Source organism: Buceros rhinoceros, unplaced genomic scaffold, assembly GCF_000710305.1.
Source record: "Buceros rhinoceros silvestris isolate BGI_N320 unplaced genomic scaffold, ASM71030v1 scaffold34527, whole genome shotgun sequence".
NCBI lineage: Eukaryota > Metazoa > Chordata > Aves > Bucerotiformes > Bucerotidae > Buceros > Buceros rhinoceros.
This window is the reverse complement of record NW_010423382.1, coordinates 3,192-4,773: the sequence shown is the minus strand read 5'-3', so window position 1 is coordinate 4,773 and position 1,582 is coordinate 3,192. Positions and strand designations below refer to the sequence as shown.

General features: G+C 60.6%; 1 protein-coding gene across 1 annotated transcript in view; it reads left to right on the top strand.

The window, feature by feature from the left end:
- LOC104497187 (GPN-loop GTPase 2-like) overlaps positions 1-1,506 on the top strand; it is a gene marked incomplete at its 3' end in the record, with an annotated part of 3,004 nt that extends 1,498 nt beyond the window's left edge. Inside the window, exons 3-4 of the mRNA XM_010140405.1 lie at positions 628-788; positions 1,347-1,506. Of these exons, the coding sequence (XP_010138707.1) occupies positions 628-788; positions 1,347-1,506 (321 nt within the window). The remainder of the gene's footprint in view (positions 1-627; positions 789-1,346) is intronic.
- Between the last annotated feature and the right edge of the window lie 76 nt (positions 1,507-1,582).

The window sequence follows — 1,582 nt, the reverse complement described above, 5'->3', positions numbered from 1 at the left end:
GGCGGAGCAGCTGTTTGGGGATGGGGGTGTATTGCTGGGAGATCACAGACTGGACACAGACTGGTGGGGGTGGAAGGGACCTCTGGGATTCACCCAGTCCAACCCCCTGCTAGAGCAGGGTCCCTGGAGCAGGGTGCCCAGAGTCGTGTCCAGGCGCGTTTGGGATTTCTGCAGAGCAGGAGACTCCACAACCGCTCTGGGCAGCTGGGCCAGGGCTCCTCACCCTCACAGCAGAGAGTTTTCTCCTCCTGTTCAGGTGGAACTTCCCATGTTCCAGTTTGTGTCCAGTGCCCCTTGTCCTGTCACTGGGCAGAGTCTGGCCCCTCCTCCTGACCCCCCTTTAGCTATTGATGACACTGGTGAGGTTCCCTCTCAGGCTGCTCTTCTCCAGCTGAACAGCCCCAGGGCTCTCAGCCTTTCCTGGTCACAGAGATGCTCCAGCCCCCTCCACTGGGCTCCTCGTCTCTCTGGAACCGGGGAGCCAGCTCTGGACACAGGACTCCAGACATGGCCTCACTGGGGCAGAGCAGAGGGGGAGGAGACCACCCTCGACCCTGACAGGGGAACTGGTGTAAACCTCACTGGGTTCTTCTGTGTACACGTTGCCTTCTCGGTGTTTCCCTGCAGCTTTCAACCTGGATTATTACACCGAGGTCCTGGACCTCTCGTACCTCGTTGACCATTTGGCTTCCGACCCCTTCTTCAGGAATTACCGTCGCCTCAACGAGAAGCTGGTGGAGGTGGTTGAGGATTACAGCCTGGTGTCCTTCGTTCCGCTCAACATCCAGGTGGGTGGGGCAGAGCCGGCAGGGAGTGCTGGAGATGTAGCCAGCTGCTTCCAGCGTGAGGCTGGAAACCTGCTCTGAGGAGAGGTTTGGGGATGGAGGAGTGTGGTGAAACACACCCAGGCTTGTAAATGATCCGTGTGGCTGATGAGCTTGGGGCTACCTGGGCCTTTTGACCCCGGGTGGGGAATTAAGGCTCCCCCTTCATGTCCTGCATTTCAAATCGGGGCAGAGTGTTCTCTGAAACATTAAATCAGGGAACACCGGGTAATGAGAAGATGAGGAGAGTTACAGTGGGGCGGAGGGTGGAAACGTCAGTGTGGCAGTTTGCAGAAGTGACAAAGGCAAACGGGCTGAGACAGAGGTGGTGAAAGGGGGTGGAGCGTGGAGGGTGTCAGCCCGGCCTGTATTCAGGCTCCGGGGGTGCCCATCTGTGTCCTCTGGCCCCTGGGGGAGGCCGGCAGCATCTGTGGGGCATCGGGCACTGGGGCTGCCCAGAGCCTTGGAGAAGATCCACGGTGAGGAAGCTCCCAGTCCCCTGTGTCCCCCCGTCCTGTTCAGGATAAGGAGAGCATGCGGCAGGTGATGCGGGCGGTGGACAAAGCCAACGGCTACTCCTTCGGCGACCAGGAGCACCGGAGCCTGGAGGCTCTGATGTCGGCCGCAGTGGGAGCTGATTTCCACTTCACTTCGTATCCTTCCCCCCGCGCAACCCCGCGCTGTGCGGAGTCTGGGTTCCTCGATGCTGGGGGAGCAGGGGCTGGAGGAGGGGCTGGCTGCGGAGGGCGCCCGGTGCT